At 50.5% G+C, this 25,680-nt stretch overlaps 1 protein-coding gene across 3 annotated transcripts in view; it reads right to left on the bottom strand.

The window, feature by feature from the left end:
• Shank2 (SH3 and multiple ankyrin repeat domains 2) overlaps positions 1–25,680 on the bottom strand; it is a 435,405-nt gene that overhangs the window by 282,528 nt on the left and 127,197 nt on the right. For all 3 annotated transcript variants that reach the window (XM_055614761.1, XM_055614759.1, XM_055614760.1), the window contains exon 11: positions 11,593–11,659. In XM_055614761.1, coding sequence (XP_055470736.1) covers positions 11,593–11,659 — 67 coding nt within the window. The remainder of the gene's footprint in view (positions 1–11,592; positions 11,660–25,680) is intronic.

Genomic DNA, 25,680 nt, shown 5'->3' with positions numbered 1-25,680 from the left:
ACACAGACAACACAGAAGCCGGCAGTTAGCCAGGATGCTGATAGAGCAGCCTGAGGACCAAGTCACTCTGAATGTGGGTCTCTGGAAAGGATGACCCCAGAGCTAACTCTTTTTTTACATGTAACCTCAACTTCCCCCATGCTGAGATAAGGATATGGGGTGAACATGGATGCAGTGGTTATACATCAGCTAGCTGCCTCACCCCCACTGTCTGGAGGATTGGCTCTATCAGGAAGACCTTCGGGAAATCACAGAAAGCCATCTTCCTACCATGGGAGGGTAGGGTCCTCCTGAGCCTGCATGGCACCCTCTAGCAGCCCCCCACTGGGTGGGATCTTGCCAACCATACCACATACCACAGTGGCCTTGGCCTTGGTAGTCTTGCGCAGGGGACTAGCCTCCCCTTTGCTAAACACTCTCCTGGCATTGCAGGTGGGTTTCTCTTGCTCTGTCAGAAGCAGCCTCCCAATTCTGGGACTTCCCAAAGCTAGAAGTGGTTGTTTTCCACTTGTTCCCAGGAGCCTGGTCAGAGCCACAAAGAAACAAACTGCAGAAGGCTCTTGATTCATTCATGCCTTCCCTGTTGCTCCAGCTGAGCTCACTGCTCCCTTTAGACCACGTGACACTAGCTTCTTACATGAACGGCGATGGACATCCTATTAGTTTGGCCTAAGGAAACAAAATATCCTCAGGGTTCTTTATCAGCCTGGACAGTAAAGCCCATAAAGTAATGGCCAAAGGATATGACAGCACACTGATGTGAGAGTCTCTTGTGCTTGGCCTGGCTGTCTCAGAAGCTAAGACCTGAGAGAGCTACAGAACCAAGCAGTGATTGCTCACCTCTGCTTTTCTTTTGGTAATTCCTGCCACTTCACTGAGCTCTGGCTTGTTCTTTCCAGCTGGGTTGGAGTGAGCCCTATGGAGGTGCATGCATGGGGGAACCCTCCCTCCTCGATATAGCCCCGGTGAAGTCTTGCTATTGCTGCTTATTAGAGCAGAATTAGAAAGCTTCCCTCAGCTCCATTTAATTCCACCCCTCGCATCCTGCCAAGTCCACAGCCCCTTCCACATGGCTGAAATACCTGGACCGCCACAAAGAGCCACAAGGAAGAGCCCTGACCCCTAATGCTGCTGTTGAAATCCTTCTTGCAGTTGGGCTCAGCTGTGACCCAGAGAGAGTCTGATGTGCAGCTGTGAGGGGTGTAGGGGGAAGAGTTGACCCTCTGCTGAGGCCCTAAGAGAACATGGCTTGTTCAAGAGCATCCAAATGATCCCACATGGATCCCTTTCCAGTCCCTGGCCTAATGCTTTTTCTTCAGCTCTACTTCCCAGCAGCCTTTGTGAATGTAGGGCTTTATGGAGGAAGGTCTTTAAGTCCTGGTGTTGAACATAGGCATCCCCTGGCTCACTGCAGGCTGAGGGTCCTCACAGAGTGGCACAGGAAGCACAACTGGGGCCAATCTGAGTGCTGTGGTCATTTCTAGGCCTGTACTTGGACGTTGCCAGCGAAAGCATAGGTGAAGGTCCGGGGTCTTGGGATTTGGGCATGAGTGGTCCTAATCTATGCTCAGGATGCTGCTGACAGCTTGGAGTCAGGACTGGTGTCCCACCTGCCTGGCAATTATCTGCCAAACAGTTCTTGGGGGCCAAAACACAGGTGAAGGCAGTGAGTGCCTGGAGCCTGCCCCTGTCTCCAGCTAGCCCGGGGTTAAATGGGACACCTACTTTCAATGCAGCTGTTCTTCAGAAGCTGAGGAGAGCAAACAACCAGAGGCTGACCCTCGTCTCATCTCACCTGATTTCTTCAAAACAAGGCCCTCTACTGAAAGGGACTCCCTCTAGTCAGTCTGCTTCCTGAGTGTGGATCCCACGTGACCCGCTGCTTCACACTCCTGTCATCTGGACTTCCCCTCCATGTTAGACTACACCCTTGAACCTACACCCTTCAACTGTGGGTTGGAACAGCCCTTCCTTCCTTGGGCTGCCTCTTGTCAGTGTATTTCCCCACAGCAACAAGACAAGAAGCTAAGACAGGTTGCGAGTTGGAGCTTAGCATCAGTAGGCTGGAAGGTCACGGAAGATGGAACCCCTCTTCTGATCACCGGGAGCTGAAGTTCCAGGGCTCTGATTGGTCAGAAAATGTGATCTAATCACACCTCTAGCCCTGAGTGGGGTTACACTCTGCTGTCTATGCAGCTCAAGTCAGTTCTTTCTCCACCTGGGATCATAAGGACCAGGGAACTGAATGCAGACCAGAGAGACATCATCTCCAGGGCTCTCTCCATGGTCTCTGGGGTGAGTTGAATCCTACAGCCCTGGCTCCTCTCCAGGTGCCCTGCTAACTCAGTGGAGACTCTGACTCCTCACTCCATGATCTCCTCAGGACCAGTGAGCAGCAACAGCCAGAACTCCCTCAACTACAGGAGAGCTACCTTTTCTTTTTAGACAGAGTCTCACTACGGTAGCCAAGTTCTACCTAGAATTCACGGTACAGCCAGGCTAGCACAGAACTCAAAGCACTCTTCCCTCTGCAGTCTCCTCAGTGCTGGGATTACAGGGTAAGTGCACCATACTTGGCTTTGCAAGAACCTTGGGAACATGGGAGTAAGCTTCTTCAGTCCTCCAGAAGGGCAGAGTCAAAGGTGAAGGTCAAATAATACAGGAAGAGATATGAAGAAAGAAAAGAAAAAAAAAAGGAGGAGGAGGGGAACCGGAGGTGGGGAAGGAGGAAGACAGAGCAGGATGGCCACCCTGCCTCACTGACTTCTGCTGAGCTCCCGAGGCCCCTAAAGCAGAAGCTCAGGGCTGTAGCTGGAGGCTGGGCTTCCAGACGGTAGCCAGCAAGCCTGAGCCTTATGCACACTCTCTACGGGGAGGCTGAGCTCCTGAACCTAACTAGCACCCCAGAGACAAAGACCTCAAGGAAGCAGCTGAAGGGTCCTCTGACTGGAAGACCTGGGCCCTGGTCTTCTGGGCTCTGAGAGTTGAGCAGCTGACAGTGTCTGCAGTGGATGCTAGGAGGACTGGGAGAGCTGAGAGTGTGCAGAGGAGGGGTGGCGCAAAGCAGGCAGAGGGATCCTGGTGAACTTAGCCCAAACCGTGAGGTCGGGATGTGGATGTGAGTGACAGGGACCCCAGCGTGTAGAAATACAGTAAGGCTATGCTACCTGCCCAGGCAGGCATGGCATCAAGGGGAAGTGCAGAGGAGGGAGCTCCCAAGAGGGAGGAGGCTCCAGGTGAACGGCCAGCTCAATAATCTGCTAAAAATTCTGCCACCAGATATTGAGGTCCACTGGTATGGGGTAGGTTGTGGTGAGGCAGGTCTGAGGCCTGCAGGGACAGGGCAAGGGTTAACACTGCTTGGTCTGGTGGACCTCTATCCATGGCCTACTTAGGCTCTTCCCCATAGCTGGGATTAGGGTCTGCATTCTAAGAGTGTCCCTCTGCTCTGGTCACTGGTAGGATGCAGGGTGGGGTGGGGACAGCACTTTCCCATCCCACTTGGATAAAAAGCACGGAAGTCCCAGCACTGAGGAGTCCGACGCAGGAAAACTGCCACTGCTAGGAGGGCAGCCTGGGCTACAGAGTGAGTGCTAGATCAGTCTGTGTTGCAGAGTGAGACCCAGTCTCCAAATGTACTTTAGACATGGGAGGAGCCCAATGCAGGTCAGTTAGATAAGAGCGGGGCACTGCTCCTCCTCTCTGGGGCTGCCTACACGCCATACCGCCAGAGTTCAGCACTTTGCGTGGCCTTCAGTCTCTCTCCCTGGCTCCCGACAGCAGCCACGGTGCTTCTGTCTACAAAGTCCCCAAGTTACAGTTCTTAAGGTGTGATGGAAAGTTCTAGTACCTGCTAACTGCCCTTGACTTACTTCCTGGCCCATGGCCCGGGGCAGTCTAAGAGAACAATAGAGGTGTAGGAGGCCAGGCAGGACCCAGGAGTGCACCCAAGGGGAAGCACAACCTTGTTGGGGGCTGTTTGGACACTGTGATAAGATAGCATCAGGCCAGGGAGGACAGTGTCCTCCCTTTGGACCCAAGCCAGAGGCAGAGCCTGCAAGCAGAGAAAGCACAGATAGACTGAAGACCAGCCTGGACCTCAGATGAGGCTGGGCTGATAAAAATAGGTGCGTAGGGCTGGGAAGGATGGGCTGACCAGAGTAATGGAGTGAGGGATGCTACACAGGCAAGAGCAGATACCCTCCTCACAGTGTCCAGGGAGCACACTCTCAGGACGATCTTAGCTTTCAAGACTTCCATAAATTTTCCGAATCCTGGTAGGCACACGAGGTTGAGGTATCCCAAAAGGGCACAGACCCCATGGTTTAAAAGGAGTGAGAACAGAGCTCTGGTGACTTTTTCAGAGACAGGAACAGTCTAGCTCTGTGCGGATCAACCCATACAGGCTTTGGATAAGACATCAGACACTCCTGAAGACCTGTGGGCTGCTTCTCGGACAGCCATCATCTGCTTTCCCAGGTATTTCATTTTCTGGGAATTTTCCAGAAACGTAGCCCCCTCCCCTTTCACATGAATGACAGAAGGCTTGTTAGTTGGTTCAGACGTTTATGAGAGCTGTCCATCACCTCTGCAAACCCCACCACCTCTCAACTAGCCCTCTTGCCCTGTAACAGCAAAAGTGGATAGTGACCACAGAGGAGGCAGCCGGCAGCAGACAACATCACCGGGTCTGCAGGTCAGGACTCCTTGCTGTGACAGCTTTAGTGGGTGCCCAGCCACAATACTGCAGGCATTGCCCTTTGACAGAATGGCGGGGGAGCGGCCATGGGGACCTTTAAGCACCTAGTCAAGCACACCTATTTTGAAGATATGACGGATGTGCAGAGTGGCATTAGCCACAAAGGGGGCTGTGTTCTGACAGGCTGTGGCCAGGAAGAGGGGCGCTTCATGCTGAAAGGAACAGCTAGAGACTGCAGTGGGGAGGGTAGAAGATAGTAGCAAGCCCCTGGAAGGCCCAGCATTCAGGGTGCAGAACCTGGAAGTCACAGGCAAGGGAAGGCTCCAGATCAACCCCAGAACTCAACGGCACCTATGTGTGCTCCGGAGGGATCAAGGTGCTGTACAGATTTCCCAGCAGCCACATATGTCCCCTGCAGGGGAAGCAGGATGACCTGGAAAAGAGGGGCCAAAGCAGGCCATAACGTGTCCTCCCCTATCCCTCACTCGAACGGCATTCTGATTGGTTGAAGGGAGACTGGACTCGGCGAGCTAGAACAGATGGAGAGCTGCTTAGGAGGCACATTGGAGTGCACGTGGATGGGAGCGCACAGGGACAGACGGAGACCACGAAGACAAATCACATGGAAATGCACACAAGACAGAAGGCCAAGGCCTGTTGCCACATCCTACTAGGACTAAAACCACGGACGCTTAGGAGCTGAGCGCACACGGCGTAGGACAGGCCAAGGATGAAAGCAGACTTGAGTGCCCACTCACCTAGGCCTCGTGTTAGAAATCCTCACATCAAAACATCATTCCCACCTAACACATCTGCAGCACGGGGATGCCACCAAAGCACGTGTCACTCAGGTGGCACAACTATGCGTTACAACTGAAGATAAAACTCCTGGATGGGGGAATAGGCAGTGAACACAGAACCACAACAAACCACTAGACCAATGCCTTCAACAAGCAGACAGCAACCAAGACCCCAGTCACAGACAGACCTGAACCGGATGCAGCTAGATAGAATGATCAGCCCAGTGCAAGGACTGGGTGGACATATGCATGTTCGAGCACACACATGCAAACACACAGACACACAGACACACACACACACACACACACACACACACACACACACACACACACACCCCAGACCGATAAAAATGCACATGTCTTTCTACCTTGCTCAAAAAGCAGCATGGACAGGGTGAGCCCCACCAGCCAGGTCACAGACCATCTGCTCAGAAACTGCAGGGTCTCCTCTGCTTTCTGCCCTCCACCCCTGCTGAGCTACTCCTTCTGAGAGTGTGCTGTCAGAATCCGAGCCACAGCTGTGTGATGGCTGCCTGATCCTAGTATCACTCCCCCTTTCCCTGCGGAGGGTCACGGAGGGGGACTCCACTGTGGGGGCCTCCCGATCTATTTGGTTAAATTTAAGGAAATAGGTCACTGTTTGGGTTTTCCTGAGGACCTGCTGGAGAGTCTCTCTGGCGAACACAAAGGCTCCCACGGCTCACTTCAGATAGCCTTGCCTGTTTTATCGGGAGCAGCACATTTCACGGTGAAAACGCCAGGAAAACACAAATCTCTCAGGTTGGAATTATTCTACTTCCCAGCAGGTGGTATCTTCCAACCAGGTATATTCTCAAAGAACCATCAGTCAAAACAAGCCCGGATTTCACATTCTCACCCCCAACACACACACACAATATTACACTAAGAAATCTGAAAACATCTCCCTCCATCCATCATCTATGCAAATCCATAGAGTAATGATACAGGCTCCCCGGTCTAGAAGCCTAGCAACCGTATCCAAGTGCTCCTTAGTCAGCTAAGCAGGCACCAAACTCGCACACACCTTGGCTCTATGGACTGCGTTGTCACGCAGACACACACACACACACACACACACACACACACACACACACACACACACCCTGCGACTCTCTCCAAAGCTGCGGAAGGACAAGACAGAGGAAAACAAACCTTGTTCCGCTGAAGAAGCACAACCCATGTCATTTAATCCATCTGACAGCGCATCTCCCCTCAGAGCCAGGCAAGAACAAAACCAGCAAAGAGTGGGGAAGACAGGTTAGCCGGGTCCGCGGCTTATCAGCCTGCCACATGCTTAATGCTTGCATGCTTATTTTGGACGTGGGCTTCCCAGGTCCCCGCTGGCCTTGCTTTTAAGGGAAGCCATCCTATGGAAGTCATCCTAAGTACTCTGTGGCCAAGGCACCTCAAGCCGGTCCGGCTCATCTGCCCAGCCACGGCTTACGGTGGGTGAGAACAAGCAGGGATTAACTTCGCTATTCACAGCCTCTCCCAACCAGCACTTTCTTCCAGCTGACAGATAAAACAACTGATGGAGGTCATGTTTAATATTTTAAAGGGGGGGGGGCTGTAAAAAAAAAAAAAAAAAAACCAGCAGCGCAGAATCAGACAAGAGGAGCATGTACGCTCTGACCGGGCTCACACATAAATGCACACGCTGAGATGCCATGCCTGTTGGGAGACAGGCTGTGACCACATGAACTCTGCAGACCCCCAGGTGTCCATTCACCAGATGGCTCTGACCACAGGGTTATGGCTGCCTTCCCCAAAACCACATCTGCATTTCCTAAGTGCTCTGATTTCCCTGAAGCACACCAGGGAATGTGGAAAACAAAGATTCCTCCATTCAAAAGCAGGGACAATTTGATTTTTGAATAGGAAGGGCTTTCCCTGATTAACCATGGGGAGAGCCAGGGAGGTTATTTACCCAGTTTTTGTGACTCGCAACTCAGAATACAGAGGTCTTTCCACTACCCTATAGTCAGATACGTGTCCTGACATGACCCGACAGAGAGGTATGTTGGGGGGGGGCTCCTACCTTCATTTCCTCCTCCTTGAGATTCCTCGAGGACCGCATCTCAGCCCCATTCAGGTTAGGACACACAGGACTCTGCTCACGAGCAGTGAGGGGCGTCAGATCCAGGGATGGGGAGCACACTTAGGGGCAGGTTTCTTTTTCCTCCTTGTCCCTCCCAAGTGGTGGTGGAGCTTGAAATGTGAGAGCGTGACACAGAGGGCTAGGGAGACGGCTCAGTCCAAAGTGTAAGGACCTGAGTTTGGATCCCCAGAACCCACGTGAAAAGCTGGGCACAGAGGTTCATGTATGGGAGGCAGAGACAGGAGGGTCCTCGGAACTCTCAGGCAAGCTAATTCAGCCGAATGGTGACCCCTCAGGCCAGTCAGAGGCCCTGTTTCAAAGAAAAGGTAGACGGATGCTCTTGAGGAACAACACCAAAGTGGTCCTCTGACCCCCACAGGCATGAGCACAAATGCACATCTACCCTCCCCACCCCCACCCCTCCATCACCACACAAAAACACATAACTAAAAGGCCATAAAATCGAAGATCGGGGACCGGATAGGTAGGTACCCACCCACAGTGTGTTAGCCACCCCCTCAGTGTCCAAGATCAATGTGGAAACAGGGTTTTTGCTGAGAAGGAAGGTAACAGAAAGGCCAACCTTGGGTGGTGAACAGCATGGGGAGAGAGTCGCTCACTCAGCATGCACTACCCGGCACTGTGGGGCAGGTACTGGGCATGAAGAGTCCAGTACTGTTGCCCTGGACAAGGCGATGGCCCAGAGGTAGGCAGCCACAAAGCAATGAACATGTCATAAAGAGTGACTGCTAAAAGACATGTCCAAGTCCTAAACTCTGGCCCCTGCGGTTGTGGCCTTGGAGATGGGTCTTCTCACTAACGGTCAGCTTAAAGGATCCTCATTGGAAAGTTGTCTTGGATATAGGGCCAAACTGATGTTCTATATCCAAACTGGTCTCGGCAGAAAGCTGAGACACTCCAGACTCTCACTTGTCTCACTACTGTGACAAAACACCTGACAAGAAGGGAAGGAAGGAAGGAAGGAAGGAAGGAAGGAAGGAAGGAAGGAAGGAAGGAAGGAAGGAAGGAAGAAGGGTTTATTTGACTCACAGCCCGAGAGCACAGGCCACCGTGGCGGGGAAGGCATGGCAGCAGAAGCCTGAGGCAGCTGGTCACATGGCATCCACAGTCAGGAAGGGGAGAGAATGCCAGAGCTCTCAGTGCTTTCTCATTTTGTATTTTGGTCTGGGACCCTAGAGCAAGGGATGGTGCTTCCCACATTTTGAGTGTATCACATATCAGTTAACCCAGTCTAGAACCTTATTCACAGGCACTCCCGGAGGCTTGTTTCCGTGTGAGTCTAAACCCCATCCAGTTGACAATCTCGGCCACCACAGAGGTCAGGTTATCACAGCCCAGACTATAATCACAGAGGCCAAAGACCGCCAACAGCACCTAGCAGTAGAAATAGCCTGGAACAAACCCTTCCGAGCCTTGAGGAAGGACTCAGTTGCCAGTACCCTGATTCTGACCTCATGTCCCCTAGAATGGCAGAATAAACTCATTATTTTAAACCTCTCAGGGAGCGGCCCTTTGTCATTCTTGGCAAAGCCCTTCTGTTTGAATGAGCTCATGAGAGATGGGTCCTGAGACGCGAAGGTGGATGCCCAGCCTCAGAACTGCCAGAGGGCATCAGCATAGCGATTTAAGCAGCACGTGGGCCTGTGGTGTCAGACTCCTGAGGTTGTCAGGGTGCCTGCATTACACACAAGCTCTCAGAAAACCCAAGTATACCCCATACTGAGCATACACTGTGGAGACCAAGAGCTCTCTCCTGTAGGTGAGTGGAGAACACAGTCCATTCAGGAGAGGAAGGAGTGGCTCAGAGGAGGGAGTGGCTCCCAAACTCTCCCTCTCTCTCTCTGAAGATCAGTTGCCAGCGTGGCAGAAGACCTGATGGAGCTGGGGGTGGTGGGACATAAAAAAAAAATCTAGAACAAATGATGATCAGGCCTCAGTAGGAGGAGACATTATAACAGCCAAAAGTGGCAATATGCATGGAAGGTCCATCTTCTGAAAGTAACATGACTTATTTGCATTAAGTAGCCACTAATCTCCAAGTCATATCACTTCTATAAGCATCTGCAGTCCTTTCAACACCACCCCTAAAGCCTGGGGAGAGGGAGGGGACACAGAAGCCATCAGTGTCTAAGGCCCGAACCTGGGAGGATTTCTGGACCCACTAATCTGCAAAGGTCTTCCCAGTAGGAGGCAATCAAAGATGATCACACTGGTGGTGGTGAGCTCTGACCCAGGCATCTCTGGTCCCTGTGGACATTTGAAAATAGCACAATTTCTTATGCACTGAAGGAGACAGATTGCATCTCCAACTCCCAGCAACAGACTGTAGTCTTAGAACATAGGCTCCTGTTGGAGTCCTGTTGGGGCTCTGGACAGCGGTCAAACCTGCCCTTTCAGGAGCTCCCAGCAGTGATTCTGTCTCCCTCAAAGTGTGTCTTTCCCTCCCTGCCTCCACAGAGAAGTACCAGTTGCACCCCCATTTGTGAGGAGTCTTGCTGGCTGAAACAGGCTGGCTTTGACCTCATGGGGCACTCTGGGAAGAAGTTCCCAGGCTTGTCATCTTTCAAAGAGAAGACATTTCTCTCTGAAATGGTAATCTAAGGGGAAGTTGAAGATTAATCTAGGACCTGTAGATATCTCAACTATTTCTGCAGGTAAGAACGAACAGGGAACTCTGTGTGAAGATGTATATATGTGAGTAGGACAAGATACTTCAGGTGGACACTGGCAGTTTGTTCGCAGCTGGTATGAGGCTGAGGCAGGCAAGCATAGGGAACAACTTGGGCACCTGGGACTCCGCTTGGTTTGAGCTGTACACATATCCATCCCTCTTCTGACAATGCTGATGCTCAGAGCAGGGTACAGGGGGACCCAGGTCCATAGTCTGGCTCTACATCATGATCCAACTCCCCAGGGCAAGGCAGGTCCCAGCCACATTCGATGCAAGACGCACATTCAACATGGTGAAGATGTAACAGCGAGACACACAGTTTCGCTCACCCCTGACACCCCAAAGCAGTGTGAGGGCACAGGCAGTGAGAGGCAGATTCCATCTGCTTCTCCTCAAGGCCCCAAGAAGCCCCGTCCCAGAGTCCCTCAATGGGACAACTCCACCTTCGAGGGCTCACCACTGCTGGTCCAGTGGGACTGCTCCCCGCTGCAGGTCCTGTGGAAGCCCAGTGCCGGAGGGCGCAGGCCAGCTGGCTCATCCACTGTGCAAGACTGGGCCCAGCCCATGGTAGGGCGGTGAGAGCGGGGAGGAGCCCCAGAGATGGCCCTTCTGGTTGGCACAAGGGGTACTAGAAAGGGGAGGGGGACACCAAGTAGAGGTGACGGGGGGCAGAAGAGAAGACCTTACAGCCTTTCTCCCCTCTCAGTCACCAGCCATCATCTATACACAACAGAGTCTGTGCACCTTCCATTTTAAGCACATCTAAGCCAGATCCCCCATGTGTCTCCTGCTTGGTACCCAGACAGTTTCTCTGACTTGTTTCTGTAATTTTTTTTTTAGAAAGACTAGCTTGGGGCTCAGAGCAAACTTGAGAGGTACCCCCTCTCTCCCCCGCATGCACAATCTCCCCTAGGATCAGCATCACCTGCCAATGTTGCCTGACCCTCACCATCTGCAGAAATGCATACATTTTAAATCAATATTGGGGGAAACCAAGAGATCTGAATCAAACGGGGACCTTACACAAATCCCCAGCAGAATTCAAACATCCCCACTCCCGAGGCCCTGCACACTTCATACATCCCTGTAGCAGACACAGTGAGGAGAGAGAAGGGTGGTACTCTTCCAGCTTCCAGGTCCTCACAACCCTCCCCACTATCAGGGAAGGACTCCCAAGGCTGGGGCAGGTGCCTCTGGTGAGTCTTGTTGAGAGCTGGCTCTGCAGCAGCCCCAGGAGAATCTCACATGGCAATGGCTGTGGTCTCTCACCACGCCTACTCACCAACATCTGTCTCCTTGTGGTTCTTGATGTACTCTGCAAGTTCAAAGTTCCCCGCTATTATGGCCACCTGCAGAGTGAAAAATCACAGAATTCCATGTCAGCTGCATAAACACGCGTCTCTACGCGCTTCTGTCGTCAAAAGCTGTCATCATTTCATGTCTGTTGCTGTGATGGATCCTTAGAGAAGAAAGGGCTTATTTGGCTTACAATACCTGGTTATAGTTGTAAGAAATGGGTCTCAAGAAAGTACACAATCCAGAGGACTTCAATGGGGCAAAAAGCCGCACATATTGAAACAAGCAAGCAGCTGGGGTCCCACTAGATTTTCATTCCTAATGTAAAGGGATATTGTGCCTCACTCAAATGGCCAGAGCTCAGCCTCACATTTTTACTTGCCTGACTGGCTAATAGTAGTACAGTTTCTAGGGAGAAATACAACTTGAGCACACATTTTGATTTCAAGAAATGCCAACCATGACAGAATTTGAATGTCTGCCAATTGTCTTCTTTATAATTTTTAAATGTAGTTTTTGTCTTATTTGGTTATTCAATAGAAAAGAAAATACATTTTGTTTATGTTCTCCACACAGCCCATTACTGAGGTAAAACTGAGGCAGGGACTTAAAGGGTCGTCAGAGGGAAAATAAATGCGTGGATGTTCGCTTGCTCCTAATGAGCTCAACTTCTTGACCCTCACAGCATTCAGGACTCCCTGACTAGGAAATGGTGCTGCCCACAGTATGCTAGGTCTTCCCACATCAATTAAGAATCAAGATAATGGCCCTGGGCCAACCTGATCTAGATAATTCCTCTCTTCCCAGGTGATTCTAGATTGTGTCAAGTTGACAAAACTAACCATCATGAAGGCCAAGGGTGCCTGGCCATCAATACTCAGCAGCCATTTCATGAAGTTTTTGTTCCGCTGCAGCTTTTGTGTGTGGGCAACTGTCTGTCCAGAGGCATGGGGATTGTCTGCAGCAGTGTCTGGGGGAGGGGAATCATATTCAACTTCCTACTATGGAATGTGTCCTATGTACTTGGAAGGCTAGGGGCCATTCCTGGATAATTTTATGTCAACTCGACACAAAGGCATTAGAAGGGAGGAAACCTCAAATAAGAAAATGCCTCCAAGAGATCAAGATGTAAGCTAGCCAGTAAGGTATTTTCTTAATTAGTAATTGATGGGGGAGAGTCCAGCCTATTGTGGGCAGTGCCATCCCTGGGCTGGTGGTCCTGGTTTCTATAAGAAAGCAGGTTGAGCAAACCATGAGGAGCAAGCCGGTAAGCAGCATCCCTCCACAGCCTCTGTATCAGATCCTGCCTCTGTGCTCTTGCCCTGTTTGAGTTCCTGTTCTGACTTCCTTTAATGAAGTGTAAGCCAAATAAACCTTTTCTTCCCCAAGTTGCTTTGGTCATGGTGTTTCATCATAGCAACAGAAACCCTAAGCCAGATCTACAAAGAATGACCACCAAATCCCAAGTATTTCAGTAAGGTGGAAAGTTTTACTTTTTGCAGAGGGGAGTGTAGTTGTTCTTCAGGAAGGTCCCCCTGGGATTTTATTCCTGATGCAAATGGGTCTCCTGGGTCACTCAGAGTGATCAGAGCTCTGTCTGTCATTCTTACAGGACTGGCTGACTTAAATCTGACAGCTGATGAGCAGAACACAATTTTTAGGAGAGAGTAAAGCCTTGGGCATGTATTTTGATTTTAAGAAATACTGATGCTGGAGGAATCTTAGTCTCTTCCAAGTGGTTCTTTGTGTTATTTTAAGTGGAGTTTTGTTTTGTCTTACCTTTTGACAGAACAGAGAGAAAAAGCCAGGTGTGATCGCAAATGCTTTTTACTAAGAAGGCAGAGACAGGTGGATCTCTGTGAGGCCAAGGCCAGCCAAGGCTATGCAATGAGACCCTAACTCAGAAAAGACCAAATTTCATCGACATTTCCTGTGTGTGTGTGTGTGTGTGTGTGTGTGTGTGTGTGTGTGTGTGTATGAATGTTTGTATGTGTGTATGTATGTGTTAAGATTGCAAAGGCTTTGCAGTGTGCACTGGAAATAAGAACTGTAAAGGGATTCATTTTCTTTCAGCCTTACCACCTAAACAATACATTAAATAACTACTCATATGTGTACTATGACTATTAAATATACTGTAAACATGTATATAAGTATGTGCAGATATACACTTGGCATAAAAATAGGAATGTTTGAAGAGGAGAAAAGTGTGGCTCAGGGAACGATGTCAGGGAATGGGTGAAGAGGACCAAAGGTACAACGTGTGTGAAAACACCACAGTGAAACCCATCACTTTGTACAATTAACTCACAGTAATGAAGATGCTGACAGAGGTGTGCTCTCAGCTGGAGAGAAGAGGTCATGCTAAGGGAGCTTGGGAAGTCCAAGTGGTACAGAGCTTGCTGGAAATGGGTTCTAGCACTCTGTGCAAGGTAGACCTGGTAGGTGACGGAATTGAGTATTAAGCTGAGGAAGTTTCTGGGCATGGCAGTGAAGGGGCAACTATCCCTCCCACTTCTCACAGTGACATGCCGAGGACAGGATGGGACTGCCGGGTCGAAAAGATGCCAGAATGGAAGCTTCGGCAGCTTCGCAGCCTGTCCCAGTGGGCAGAACGAGAGGCCCATTCACCCTGCAGTAAGGAACAGCCAGCTCATGGCTAGAATGTCACTGCCTAAAGGACTCATGGGTTGACAGGGACAGAAGAGATGTACATGCTGCCACCTAGGCTACCAAGGCTGAGGCCTCCACAGGGTTCTGGGTGAAGTAATTATTTCTACTATGCAAATGAAGCTGATGTAAATATTTATGAATTGCTTGCTTGTTTCCCTCTGGGGAAAGTGCAGGCAGCAGTGGCCACCCAACCCCCTCCATCAATGCCTGCCCATGCTTCCAAAGATGTCTTAAGAGGGAGGGAAGCCAGGGACAGAGCTCCACGGCCCGCTGAGGCTGTAGGGCTAGATGTGAGAGAAGGCAGGAGGAGGCTGTTTTCTTTGATCTCAGCCATGTAGTCAGTAAGGATAACTCAGTAACAGCACAGAGCTGGTTGTGACCGCACTGATTAGTTTTTGTCAACTTGGCCCAAGCTAGAACCATCCGAGAAGAGGAACCTAACTGAGAAAAGGCCTCCATCAGATTGGCCTATGAGCAAACTGTGATGCGTTTTCTTGACTAATGATTGGTGTGGGAGGGCCCAGCCTATGGTGGGTGATGCCACCGATGGGCTGGTGGTCCTGGGTTATGTAAGAAAGCATACCAAGCAAGCCATGAAGAACAAGCCAATATGCAGTGTTTCTTCATGGTCTCTGCTTCAGTTCTTGCCTCTCCAGGTTCCTGCCTTGAGCTCCTGCCCTGATTTCCTTCCTCCCCCAGGTTGCTTTTGGTCATGGTTTTATCACAGCAACAGAGAATCTAAGACACTGCCCAAGCCAAGGTATTAGCTCAAGCCAATCAGGGCCAGATTCTTCCTCATTGACAGAGCAGAGGATGTGTTAAGACAGTTCACCAACCACTGTAAGAGCAGCAGGCTGGTGCTCACTCCCAGCTACCAGCTCTCTCTGGCCTGTCTTTTCCTGTCCCATGGGATGTCTACAGGGGTTGGGGACCCTTAGAGATCATTCCAGGTACCTCCCAAGAGACCGCCAGTGGGACTCCTTCACAGAGAGTCAGGGTAGACTGGATCCAACCCCAGAGCCCAGGGGGGCTCTACCCTCAGGGTGAAGGGGCCCTGGGAACCCTGAGGACACTCAGTGAACAGGGGCACCCCTCCCCCAACAGGATTGGCTGTTGGAGCAGGAAAAGGCACTTATCTGGCTCCTGTCCACGGAGCCACCTGGCTAGCAGAGCATTCAGGTAATGAATCACCTGACAAGGCATAGCTCCCATGTCACTGGATCCACTAGCTATGGGGAGGGAGAGACGTGTCATATGTTTTCATACCTCAGAAACTGACAAGCGTCTTCTCTGTGGCACCTCAAACGCTTACACTTAACATTAATTTCGTCTCACGCTCTTTGAAGCACAGCATCAGAATCCATAACCTGCCAATCACACCCTACGAGGAGCCAGGCCCACGGGAAGAGACTCAGCCTCACCTACGAGGCTCAGACCATGCCTGGGGAGACTGGTATCCCTGTCACAGACAGCACATGGGCATCCCAGACTGCTCCACAGAGCTCAGAGAAATGCCATAGGCATGTCCTCCCAGAGCCCTGTACCCTGCCAAGCCCTGAGACCTCCCAGATGAGCACTTTACCCAAGAAGACAGAAGGCCATCCAGAAGCAGCACCCAAAGAGTCCCAGCTCACTCCCTCACTGTTGATGCCTACTTCATTTTTCTCACTGCTAATGATTTTAAGGAGTCCCTTCACCTTCTGGGTCCTATGCCCACCCCAGCAGAAGAGCTCAGTGCTTGTGGGGAGATATGAGGTCCTGCTCATCTTGATGTTCCTGGTGCAGTGAACCCCACCAGCCATGGAAGCAAAGACTCAAGGATGAGGCAGTGGAAGAAGCCATGTCACCACAGGTTAGAATGCCTGAGGATTACACGGGTCCTATGCAGGAGGCCTTGCTGAATGCACAGGAGCCGGGTGTGTCGTGGGCCAGGGCTGGGGACAGTGCGGCACCTGGAGCTATCCTCTCAGGGCCCTACAGATGTGTAAGTTGCCACGCCAGCCCACACCAGGGCACCTGCCTATTTATCCCATGGGGGTCACTGTGAACTTGCTTTGTGACAGACTAGTATGCCTGTTGGGGCTGCCCTTAAGGAGTATGTTTATCAAGTTCACACTTTGACACTGGACTTCAGCCTCCAATAACTCAATGTGTGTGGTTCATAAGCCAGTAACATCCCTCCTGCCCTGCATGTCACCTAGGAGAGAATGCAGAGCTCCACAAAACACCACCAAACAAAACTGGTCGTGGCTTGCATGTTCTGGAAGGGGAAGGTATGATGAAGTATTTTCTTTGAGTATTTTTGCAGCAACAAAGATGTAAAGAGACACTGTCCCTTTTGGCTTTGCCCCCTTATTCCCTGGGTCTACTGCTGGAGGGTAGTTGGCACCCTGGGGTCATTACCACCCTTCTGTGTACCAAGGGGCATTCACTCTGTATTGTGGATCTGAGCTTGCCCAAGCTAGGCCACAATGGCTGCCCTCCTCATTGCCCTCTCAACAGCCAACAGCTTCCTTGTAGATCCACAGCCGGAGCCCAGAGAAAAGCCACTGCACACTCCATCCTGCTCCATCTTACTGAATGTACCTCAGCTAGCAGGTAGATCAGCTTTGTTATCCCCACACCCCCACCCATCATTGAGAAAACACCCCCACAGAGAGGAGAGGGAAGCTCAAGGCAGCTGCACCTCATCTTTTGTTCTCCTGGCTGACACAGCAGCCACTGGAGACACAGCTGATAACCAGAGACCAGGTGAGGGTGTTTAAATATGAGCTTCTTCAGTGGGTGGGGCAGTTGAGTGGTGCCTGGCCTGGTAAGCTCAGATACTGCTGACTTCCTCAGACAGTCTCCACAGGAGCCTTTGCCCTGCTCTGGGGTAAGGCCTGAAGGTCTGTAGACAGCAATGTCCTGGGGATGACAACTGTGACAGGGCTGAGGAGAGAGAGCAAGCCCATCCTGGGCTGTGGAGGCTACTTCGGTGGGCCATCTTAGGGAACTAAGAGCCAGTCCCTAGCCACACAGCCAAGCCCCGCCATCCCCATACACACATACACATACTACACACTGAATAAACAGACAGAAAATTCATAAGAAAGTGCATCTGCGGAGGAGCAGTCATGAGCACCCTCCCTCCACATTTGATTTACATATCATTTACATACTGGATGGTATCCTAGATCAGCTAGAGGTGATCTAAAGCACTTTGGCTGTGCAGGTCCTGTTCAACACCACTTCCCTCCCTATGAGGACATGAGTGCTGGGGTGGTTGATCTTGTTTGTCAACTTAACGGATCTGCAAAGAACTAGAGATGCACCCTGGGTGGATCTGTGAGGGCATTTTCTGGACGGACTAAAGAGAGGAGACCCTCCCCTTGAGCGGCCAGTGCCTTCGCATGGCAGCCCAGACAGAAAGGGGTCCTAGGGAGAGGCCTGCTGCCTGCTTGTGTTGGTGCCTGGTGGGTGAGTGTGTCTGTCTTATTGCTGCTGCTGCCATCACTGCCACTGCAGCGGGCACAGCAGCCATCCTTTGAACTGTCAGCAGCCAGCTTCTTTGGCCTTCCATTATGGCTTGAAGACAGCTCTCCAGGAATCTTCCAGGCCAAACTGGGATGGCTGAGACATCCGGCCTTGTGGAACTGTGCAGCTACAGGGCTTCCAGCCTCCACAGCGTGAGACAGCCGACGCTGGGCCACCCAGACAGCACCATGTAGGTCAATCTAATGCAAATCTGTTCTATCAGTTCTGTTCCTTTCAAGAAGCCCTGATACAAACATCCACAGGGTCTGGCATACGGAAGGATCCTGGAACTAATCCTCCCTGGGCATCAAGGGATAGCTACACTCCTTACAAATATGCCGTCATGAAGTTATGGTGGGTTCTGAGGGTTGCCACTCTGGGCTTGCCTGTGTGACCTTTGGAAGGTGGCAGGTTGTCAGGTGCAGGCCAGCCTCAAGGAAGGTCCCAACGTGGCCTGCACTCACCTATCTTCTTCCACCTCCTGCAGTATGCTCCTCCTGCAGTAGGTCAAACTGACTTTCCTACACAGTGACCTCAGAACAGATTTCCGTGTGACACAGTGCAAACTTCCCACTCTTCCTGAGGCTGGCTTTGGACCTCAAGTAATACTGTGTCTAGCACAATCCCTTGGTCAAAGCATAGCAACATGATTTTAGGGACAGACAGGGTAGGGGGGTGTTACCCATTGATGGAATGGGCTGCATTTTGTGTCTTATTCTGCCCAAACTGTGTCTGTGTGGCACACGCAGCATGGATGTGCCATAGGGAACAACAGGTGATGTGAGTCACCTGGATCAGGAAGAGGCCCAACGGGCTGGAGAGATGGCTCAGTGGTTAAGAATTCATGCTGCTCCTGCAAAAGACTCAGGTTCCCAGAACCCACATCAGTAGCTCAGTTACCGAAACTTCAGCGCCAGGGGATCTGACACCCCCTTCTGGCCTCCACAGGAGCTGCATACACATACCCATATACCCATGTACACATAATTAAAAATAAAAATAAATCCTTTTTGAAAATGGAAAGAAGCTTAAAGGTTGCATGTACACTGGAGGCGGGAGCTGGGGTCCAAAGCCGCACTCCTCAGATGGCACATCCGGTCTGGTTAAGACAGCTTTAAAGTCAGCCCTGATGCTGGTGATGTCCCTAGGGGTGCTGGGCTCCATGCCAGAATCTTAATTACAAGGGAACAATGTTGGCCCAGCAGTTGGAGCTAGGAGAAAATAAATCGTATACATTGACCTAACCAGTAAGCAAAGCTATATGATGGTCCAACTGGTCTATCTTCATTCCGGGGTCCAGCTTCCAGGAGATATATGGAAACCTGGACCAAGTGGAACATCTGCCCTCTCCTTGGAGGGTGGCCACCTGCCTGGCCCATTATATAGAGGGAATTCCATTCAGTGATATACAGATCCTTATCATTTAAAAAAATGGTGTAAGAAACATCAGAGGAACATCATATTCTGGCTTGGTCACTGAAATGCTTGCCATGAAATGTGCTGCATTTACTCCCTAAGGCCACTAAAAGAATGGTGGCCCGTGTTTATAATCCTAGAGTTGAGGAGGCAGAGACAGGCAAATCCCCGGAGCATGATGATCAGCCAACTTAACTGAAATAGTGAGCTCCAGGTTCAGGAAAGACCCTGTGTCCAAAGGGCGTGCGGGGACAGGCTCAGTGGCTGAGAGCAGGGGAACCCCAGGCACTCTTACAGAAAACCTGGGTTCAATCCCTAGGACCCACATGATGACTTACAACCATGTGTAACTCAGGTTTGAGGGGATCCGACACCCTCTCCTGGCTTCACACATATGCCTGTTTACACTTCCCCTGCACAGAAGTGTGTCTCCTAGATGACTCCAAATCCAGTCAGGCAGATATATAGATGAGCCATCACATACTCAGCCATGATGCTCTCATGTGGCCCAGCAAGCTAACACCCATGCCTGCACGTGTACTTGCAAGCACACACACACACACACACACACACACACACACACACACACACACACACAAGAGGGGGTTGGGGGGCAGTTAAATACCATGAAGAACATCAGAGAAATATGGAAGTCTTGAGGTTTTGATTATTGTAATAATCAATTTGTCACCATATCTCACACCACCAAAACACAGCTTCATATTTAACAATAAAATGCAAATTTCTCCTTGGACATAGCAAAGGCTTTGAAGGCACTTTCTATTGTCCAGGGTTTCCACAGAGCCAGCAACTCCCCAGTGTTTGCAGAAAGGGTCTGTAAGAGGGGACTTGCTGGAAGTGCAGGTAACAAAAGCTCTGTGGATCCACAGGGCCCTAGGGCGTTCCTACTTGGCCTTGAGGTAAACGTGGCAGCTCTTTCATATAGAGGAGAGGGAGCAAGAGCCAGAAAGGCTGAGAGAATAATGGAGCTGTTCCCAGACTGGCTCTGACACTGTGCCCATGAGGAGGGTGCTGGTTTCTGCAGTGGCCACTCATACCCACTCCACACACACAGTGAAGCGTCTGACTCGGTCTCACAGCCCAAGGGGGCCAATCAACAGTTCGGAAAGTGGGATTGCCATTACATAAAGGCAGACCTCATCCATTTGAACATTGGGAGGACGTAAGGGAGGTGCCATCCGCATGGCCTCATTGGACTCTAACTGCAGAATATTCTCCAGTGTCTGGGAGGAGGCTCAGCCTTCTGTTTGAGGAAGTAACAGGGGGCCATTGATGAGATCAGCTTTAGAGGTAGAAACCAGTCCCATTTTCTGAAGACAAAAGATGTGACAGTTAAGATTGAAGTATGTGTGTGTGTGAGAGAGAGAGAAAGAGAGACAGAGACAGAGAGACAGAGAGGGCGAGTGCCTGTGTGCATGTTATTATCATCCTCATTATCAGCCTGACTGGATTTAGATCACCTAGGAGACACATCTCTGTGCAAGTCCGTGAGGGTGTTGCCAGGCAGGTTCAACCGAGGAGGAAAGACCCCCTGAACAGGGGTGTCACCATCCCATGGGCTGGAGGCCTGGACTGGATGAAAAGGGGAAAGCAAAGTGAGCACCAGCATTCATCTCTCTCTGCTTCCTGGGTGGGATGTGACCAGCTGCCATCAGCACTATCCCCACATCCTCCACAGTCATGTCTTCATGTGATAGACTGTACACTGGGAGCCAAAATAAGGCTCTCTTTCCTTAAGTTACTGCTGTCAGGAATTTTGTTAGAGCAACAGAGCTGCAGAGACACTTCCATCGTTGGCTCAACAGCTCTTCCCAGCCCCATGTCATGATGTCAAGGCACAAAGGCAGAGATGCTGCAGTCTTCCTAATTGTTGGGTATTGTATACCAAGGCCTAATGGGTGCCTAAAAACACAGTGAAAGGCCACATGTACACTGAGAAGTATACCCCTTTGCTTAAAAGAATGTTCTTGCTTCTCTCTGGCAAATCCAAATGGCCAGCATCCCTTACTATTCTTGCACTTGGGGGCAATGATTAAATAAAACAAGAGCCACTTGAACTCAAGTTCTGCCATGAATCAAGATGCTACTGAGTGACTAACTGGCGGGCAGCATATACCACAGGGATACTCTGGATAGGGGAAATGGTTGTGTCCTGGATGGGATGGAACAGTTCAGCGCAGGGTATCACACCTCCACAAAGTGTTGCCCATTATCTACAACTTGAGACCTGTTTCTGGAATTTTCCATGTCATGAGGGGATGTTATTGGTCCAGCTTCTTCTACAAGAAACTGAAAAAAAAATAGTTTCATAAAAATCATCATCACTCACAAGACACATTGGGGAGCAGCCTCTAAAATATAAGCCAAAATTGTGCTGGTCTACATAAGGCCAAGACTGCCTCCGGAATCCCCTTGCTGTTTGGCAGCTGCAGGTCCTTGAAGTAGGGATGACTAAGCCTTGCTGATTCTGTTTCCCTTTTGTTTTTCAGACAGGGTCATTCCTGTCACCCAGGCAGGCTTCAAACTCTTGTCATCTTCCTGCCTCTGCAGCTGGAGTGCAGAGGTGACTTACCCACCACTCTAACCATCCTTTATTCTGTCAGTAGTATGTCTTCTGCACTCTCCAGCAAAGAGAAAGAGAATGAAGCAAAGCGCATTCCTGCCTCCTCTCCCATCACCAGCATCCCAGAAAACCCTGGGTGTTTATAAATAAATCCCAGAGAGATGGGGTCCACTGGGGAAAAAAGACATCACACTTCTATTAAGCTCCAGAGCCAGTTCCTTAGGTAAAGGAACTGTCCCCACCCCTTCTCTCATTTCTCCGGTGACTGTGAATTGGTCTACTCTGAAGAAACTTGGATCCCCAGGGCCCACCTATCCTAAAACACATGGAATATATGTGATATAATGCCACACAACTAAATAACTGAAAATTTCACTCTTACACCTAAAAGGAATTTTTTTTTTTTTAATCAAAAGGTGTTTACATTGCTAGAAGAATCCCAAGAGCAGTTACCTTTGTTCATTCTCCCATTTGTAGGGACAATTTATATTACCACCTTTTAAAAATGTCCTTGCAAATAAGTTAAAACTGCTAAAAATGTCAGTTAAGGATTCACAGTTTTGTACTTTGCCGTTTGGTAGCTAAACAATGATTCAGGGGCTGGACATTGGTTCTAAAACCTGCAAGTTCACACAGAAGTCCCTTAAATAGGTATCCTTTGTGGGGGGAGTATTGGGGAGATGGCTTGGTTTGTAAAAGTAATTTTTACTCTTCTGATGTAATTGTTGTCTTGGAGGCCTGCTGCCTCCACCTGCTAACCTAGGCCTAGTCCTCGAAGCTTCTGGCCTCTGTACAATCTAATCTAGGCCTAGAATGTTTTCAGCCTCTCAGACTTACTACTGAATAAGCTCACCTCTCTAGTTCTTTTTGAACTCTGGCTGGCTGGTTCAACTCAGCTGTTCAAAACTCTTCTCCAAGCTGACTGATTCAATCTGGCCTCTTTCCTTTTCTCACTGAATTGCCCTGATTGGCCTCAAACTAACTCTAGTAATCTGTTCTAATCTTCTGGCTCCTTCTCATTCCCTGACTGGTTCTGTTTTTACCTGTGTCTAAGCTTGTTCTCTCTTCGATCTGTCTCTGTAAAACTCTCCCAATAAAAACTGTCTCTGAATTCTAGAAATTGAACTGCCACAAACTCAGCTCAACTAAACTGCCTCTCAACTCACTGACCCAACCAAACTACCAGAACTCAAGAGATCTGCAAGCCTTTGTCTCCTGAGTGCTGGGATTAAAGGCGTGTACCACCATGCCTGCACCTGAGCTCTATACCAGGCTGGCCTTGAACTCAGAGATCTGCTTGCCGTCGTCTCTTGAGATTAAAGGTGTGTTTATATTCTAGCTGGATCACACAGACCTAGAAGGTCTTTGGATGTGAGCTCTTGCCAGAGCAGCCCTGTTCTGAATTAAAATTCCTCTATACTTGGTTGATGAAGTGTTCAAGGATCTGAGTTTGCATCCCTAAAATCGAGGTGAAAAGTTAGGTGGGTACACCAGAGACAGGAGGAACCTGGAATGTGCTGGCCAGCCTAGGGAAATCTGTGAGTTCTGGGATCAGTGGGAGACCTTGCCTCAGAATATAAGGTGGAGGGTGGCCGAGAAAGGCAGTGATGTTGACCAATGGCTGGAACATGCACTATGCAGATGGAGGCATCAAGGCATCTGGGTTAAGAACACCGAAGCTCAGCTGTCTTCAGGGTTCAAATCACTCTTCCATTTGCTTCTATGTCCCTTAATTTCCACCTAGGAATACTATTCTGTTCCAGATGTTGTCTAATCACTTAGACAGCACATACCATACTTCAGGAGAGCAAGCCCTGGGCACCAGCAAATGTCCCCGACAGCCACATGGGCAGTTCTCGCTCTTAATCACTTTTGCTGAGGCCACTGGCACTGTGGACCAGGCTCGGAACACTACAAGATGTTTGGGCTGGGGGCTGCTGGAGACAGGTCACAGATGTCAGCCTCACACGGTGGCTCTGTAGCATCTTTCCCAGAGGGCTTCATTTTCACAGCTGTTAGCTACATGGCCAAGCATTCTGAGGCCAATCCTCTCAGGCTCCCTTGTCTCTTAGACATAACCGGTGTGCTGCCAGGACAACATTTAGTCACCAGCTTCCTGGTTAGGAGACGAGGGATACCACTCACCCACAGCCTCCCTCCCCCCGCACCATCCCACACCTTTACTGGAGCACAGAAGAAAGCCAGGGACCCTGAGTTGCCACAGCTAAGCCTGTCGGTACTGCACACGTAACTTGGAAGCAAGCATGGAAGAAGGGGTGTAGGAAAGAATCTCAGCTCAGTGACTGACAGCTTCAGCCACCTCCCAGGCTGGGTGCACCTCACTCCCAAGAGGCAAGAATGTGGTAAGAACTACATTTTGGTAGTTTTTCTAGACCTTCCCCATTCATGTGGGAGCCTGGGGGACAGCTCTTGGTCTCAGCTACCGGCTTTCCATGGCCTTTCTGGCACTTTCTGGGTACTTCTTGTCCACATGACAGGCCCATCTCTGAGTCCTAATGGGGCTGAGCCAAACACTAAAATCTGCTTTTAAACCCAGCACTTGGTCTCCTGGGGATACTTAGCTGCTGCTGGGACTCCCAGACCTGCCCATGTCTGTCGGCACACTGCTCGCGCACGCGCGCACACCCCCATCCCTTAGCAACTACATACCGGCACCTCACATTTTAATTCCTTCAGTTATGATTCACAGTGCCATCTGTGGACAGATTATGAGGGACAATAATCCGAGAATAGCCATCAAGGCGTGTGTGCTGTGGAGTTCCGGTGTTGGCGCCTACAAGCTGCTGGGAGGGACAGGAGCCACACCAGGACAGGCCTCGAACCCCATCCGCCGCTCAGGCTGGACCCAGAAGACCTGATGAAATGACACCAGGCCCCACTTGACATCACATCACCAGTTGTCCCCAGTCGCTGGAAGGAGAGTGTGGCCGTGACTCTCATTGGCAACAGGCCTCAAGGCAGAACACAGGAAACCTGCTAAGCTCCAGGGGAGCACCTGTCCACCGCCTCCCAGGCCGATGGATGAGAGGACAGTCCCCTGCACCGTGACAAAGAAGGCGCCCACCCCTCTGCACCCCACCCCCTAGCCTGCATCAGCTCAGCAAATATGGATACGTGGCTCGGTTACACTTTAAAATTGTGGTCCAGCTCACATTTTAAAACCGACTGGCCATTTGGCTAGTGGCACTCAGGCATCAGACATCCCTTTTCATTTCGTGTGTTCTCCCACCTCCTTTGATGTGGGAATGTAATCCTGGAACCAGCAGAGGTGTGTGTGTGTGTGTGTGTGTGTGTGTGTGCACGTGCATGATCTTGCTTTTTTTTTTTTTTTGCATTCACACTCACACTGTGCTCACCAATCAGCACGTAGGCCAGGCTCAGCCTGCGGAAAAGGAGAAAAGGATCAGAGGAGTGTGCAAGGCGCTAATCCCCAATTCGGGGGGGGGGGGGTATGCAAAGCCACTGCAAACCCACAGGCGCACCTTCCCGTGAACCAGGGGGATAAACAACCTTGCTCATCTATCTGCCTTGGTGTGTGGGCAGCAGAGTCCACATAACCACGGCCTTGTTTTATCCTGGGTTTAATATAGGAGCCAGGAAGAGGCCAGGCAGGTGTGGGAACAACTTAGGAAGAACAGAGGGGAGCTCAGACCCCACAGCCCTTCCCCTTCAACTCCGGTGCTGACCTGTTACGTAGTCACACGTAAGACAATCATGTGATCATGTGGTGTTTCCTGACTGCAAAGTCAGCTAAATCCTGGCATCTGCAGTACACACACACAGAGGCATGCATGCAAACGTAGATGCACACTCGAACACACACACACACACACACACACACACACACACACACACACACACACA

Source organism: Psammomys obesus, unplaced genomic scaffold, assembly GCF_907164565.1.
Source record: "Psammomys obesus unplaced genomic scaffold, mPsaObe1.curated_primary_1811, whole genome shotgun sequence".
Taxonomy (NCBI): Eukaryota; Metazoa; Chordata; class Mammalia; order Rodentia; family Muridae; genus Psammomys; species Psammomys obesus.
Note: the sequence above shows the minus strand (reverse complement) of the source record. Positions and strands in the feature narration are given on the sequence as shown.